Raw genomic sequence first — 3,059 nt, forward strand, 5'->3', positions numbered from 1 at the left:
CGGCAGGGACCCCCAGCACCCTGCTGACCCAGCGGAGGGGACGTGGCCGACACTTACATGGCACTCGACAGCCGTGGCCATGTTCTTGCACCAGTAGTGCGGTCCCCAGGCGCAGGGGTCCGAGCCCAGGAGATCCTCCTCAGATGAATCGCAGGCTCTTATTTTCTGTATTGCAAAGGAAGAAGGGGGGAGGGGGGAGAAAAAAACCCATGAGCACCCTTTGACCCCACTGCCCCTCTGCCAGCCCCCCTCAGGCTTGGCCAAAAGATGCCCATCTCAGTCCGGGCTGCCCCAGGGAGTGGGTGCAGCACCTGTGGCACAGGGACACTTACGGTGCAGATGAAGGTGGGATCCATCATCTGCACGAGGAGCCGCACGGCCGCCGGCTCGTACTGCACCACGAGTGCCTCACACTGGGAAGGAGAGAGGGGGTGAGCCTGGCACAGGGGGGTCAGAGGGGTTCCTGCCAGGCTGGGCGCTCCCCCCCCGGTTCACCTTGCCGGTGAGCGGCGTAGGCAGCAGCTCGCAGCCCTTCTCCAGCACATCGCCCAGCTCTGCCAGCGTCGCGTTCTTCAGCAGCTCGTTATCAAAGTAGGTGATGACGATCTGGCAGACGTTGCAGAAGGCACCTGTGCCCACCACCAGCTGCTCCAGCGCAGCAGCCCCTGCAGGATGGGGGGGGGGGGCGTTAGCACCCCCCATCACCTCCCTCCCTGGTGACCTGATGTCTGGGTGCCACCCGGGTACCCCCGGCTCACCTCGGTGGGTGTCCCCACTCCGGGGGCAGCAGTGCAGCATGGTGCAGACAGCCGCTGGGTCAGTAGCCTCCAGCAACATGATGACCACGGCTTTGCCGTAGGAGTCAACGAAGTCCTTGCACTGCCCGATGACGCCATGGGGCAGCATGTAGCACACCTTCTCAATGTCGTTCACCAGTTGCTCCTGCCAGGAGAAGGCAGGTGGAGGGAGACGCCCCTCTCCTTGCTGCCCCCTTGCCCCCTCTCTCAGCCCCCCCATCCCCAGACCATAGCAGTGGTGCTCACCTCCGTCACGTTGTTCTCCAGGAGGCTCTCGGCTGCCTTCACAGCGAACTGGCACATCTCGCACAGCGGCGTGGTCCCCTCCCCATCCTGCCAGGACAAGGTGGTGGGACGTGTGCCGAGCCCCCCCAGAGCCACCCCCATGCCACCCAGCCATCAACACCCACGAAAGACATTCCCCACCTTGGAAAAATGGAGATGCTTGAGGGGAAAAAAAAGCAAAATATGGCTCCCCCTTCCCACCATTTGGATTTTAAGGAGCACGGTGGGGTGGGGGGTCCCCACTTACCCCCAGCATGCTCAGGACCTGCGTCACCTTCTCCGTGAGCAGCGTGTGGAGGGGCAGTGCAGAGGCAGAGGAGCAGAGTCCCACCTGAACACACAGCTCCATCGGGTGCTGCGGAGAGAGACGTCCTGAATCAGGTGGGCATCAGCCCCTGGGAGGGTGAGCCTGTGCCCCTCCCTTCCCCATGGAGGGCGATTTCAACCCGTTGGGGCACGGGTCTTGCTTACCTCAGCCTGCTTCCGGTGGAGGGGCTGGAAAATGGCAAGAAAAAAATATAAATAAAAAAGAATTACAACAGTTACAAGCCAGAGAGAGGGGAAAAAAATATTTAAAAGTTTATAGGAATATAAAGCAGCGGGATTAATTAAAAAAACAAGAGCAGGGCCCCACTTTGCCGACGAGATCCCCTTGTCTGTGCTGCTTGGCCACCCTGCCGGTGCCCACCTGCCCCCGGCAGCCCTGGGGAGCTGCTCACCCGCTTACCAAGTGCCGGAGCAGCCATGCGGCCATGTCCACGTACTCGGCCAGGTAGCGCTTGCACTGTGCAGGGAGACACGTCGTCAGCGCCCGAGGGCGGACACCCCACCACCCTGCCCGCACCCCCCAGCCTGCCGGGCGGCTGCAAAAGATGCTCCCATGCCACGGTAACATCGGGGAGGAGGGGGGAGCCCAAGCAGGATGCCGGCACCCTTACCCGCTGTGCCAGGTCGGGTGCCAGGCCATCGCATGCCCGCTCAGCGTGGGCCACCAGCACCTGGGCGAAGGTGGCATCGGTCCCCAGCTCCAGCTGCACGGCTGCCATCAGCTGTAGGCAGGCACCGCACATTTCTTCCATCTCCTGCGGGACAACATGGGCAGGGACACATCAGTACCCCCCCCCCAATAAAACTGAACCCCCACACATATGGATTTGCAGGGCTGGGATTTAAATGCTGGTCACAATCTGGGGCAGCTTTTTGGCTGGCATCTCTCTGGTCCCCCCCTGGATCCTGCAATATCCCAGCCCCAAATTGGTGACACGCCTAATATCATCTGTGCAATATTTTTTAATATTTTTTTTTTAATTATTGTTAAATAGGTGATGCTTAGGTGATTCTTGCCCTTGAGCAGCATCAATGGCATTCATGCCTGTGCCGTGGTACCTGGGCCTCGCTGTGAGGCAGGTCCTGGGGATGGAGCAGGAGGGGCACGTTGGTGATGAAGGGGGCGACCAGGTCGGCGAAGTCCTGAGCAGGGCCCACAGGGGCTGGTGGCGGCTCCTGGAACTTCAGGGCCCCCGTGGGGCTCTCCCGGGGCTGGCACAGCTTGATGGTCCCACACACCACCTTCGGGTCCGACTGGGGGAGCAGAGGGTTGGGGGCTTGGGGCTGCGTCTGCCCCATCACCCTCCTCTCCCCCCATCCCTGGGTCATTTCCATCCCCATCTCCATCTTGCAAAGGTTTTGTCCCAGGGTCCAAGAGCCTCCCTTGCCCTGCAAGCCCCCAAGACATCCCAAACCATGGAGAAACACAAACCCAAGGGGGTCCCCCCGCCAGTTACCAGCACTTGCTTGCCCAGCTGGACGAGGATGAGGATGCCAGTGTCCACCATCCTCTTGCACTTGACGGACCAGTCCTGGAAGGGCAGGTACTGGCATTTCTTATCCAAGAAATGCCGCAGCTTTTCCTAGGTGACAAGGAGAGAGCTCAGGGCTGGGCTGGCCCTGTGGTGTTGCGGGGGGGGCACGCCAGCC

General features: G+C 61.1%; 1 protein-coding gene across 1 annotated transcript in view; it reads right to left on the reverse strand.

Annotated features, from left to right (window-relative positions):
* Nucleotides 1-3,059, reverse strand: part of LOC103918601 (proactivator polypeptide-like) — a 7,362-nt gene that overhangs the window by 1,402 nt on the left and 2,901 nt on the right. Inside the window, 11 exon segments of the mRNA XM_009325980.1 lie at nt 58-165; nt 333-441; nt 443-665; nt 759-942; nt 1,044-1,130; nt 1,330-1,437; nt 1,554-1,562; nt 1,810-1,866; nt 2,021-2,164; nt 2,475-2,663; nt 2,867-3,018. Coding sequence (XP_009324255.1) covers nt 58-165; nt 333-441; nt 443-665; nt 759-942; nt 1,044-1,130; nt 1,330-1,437; nt 1,554-1,562; nt 1,810-1,866; nt 2,021-2,164; nt 2,475-2,663; nt 2,867-3,018 — 1,370 coding nt within the window.

The sequence above is a fragment of the Pygoscelis adeliae genome, unplaced genomic scaffold (genome assembly GCF_000699105.1).
Source record: "Pygoscelis adeliae isolate BGI_AS28 unplaced genomic scaffold, ASM69910v1 Scaffold4, whole genome shotgun sequence".
In the NCBI taxonomy this organism is placed as follows: domain Eukaryota; kingdom Metazoa; phylum Chordata; class Aves; order Sphenisciformes; family Spheniscidae; genus Pygoscelis; species Pygoscelis adeliae.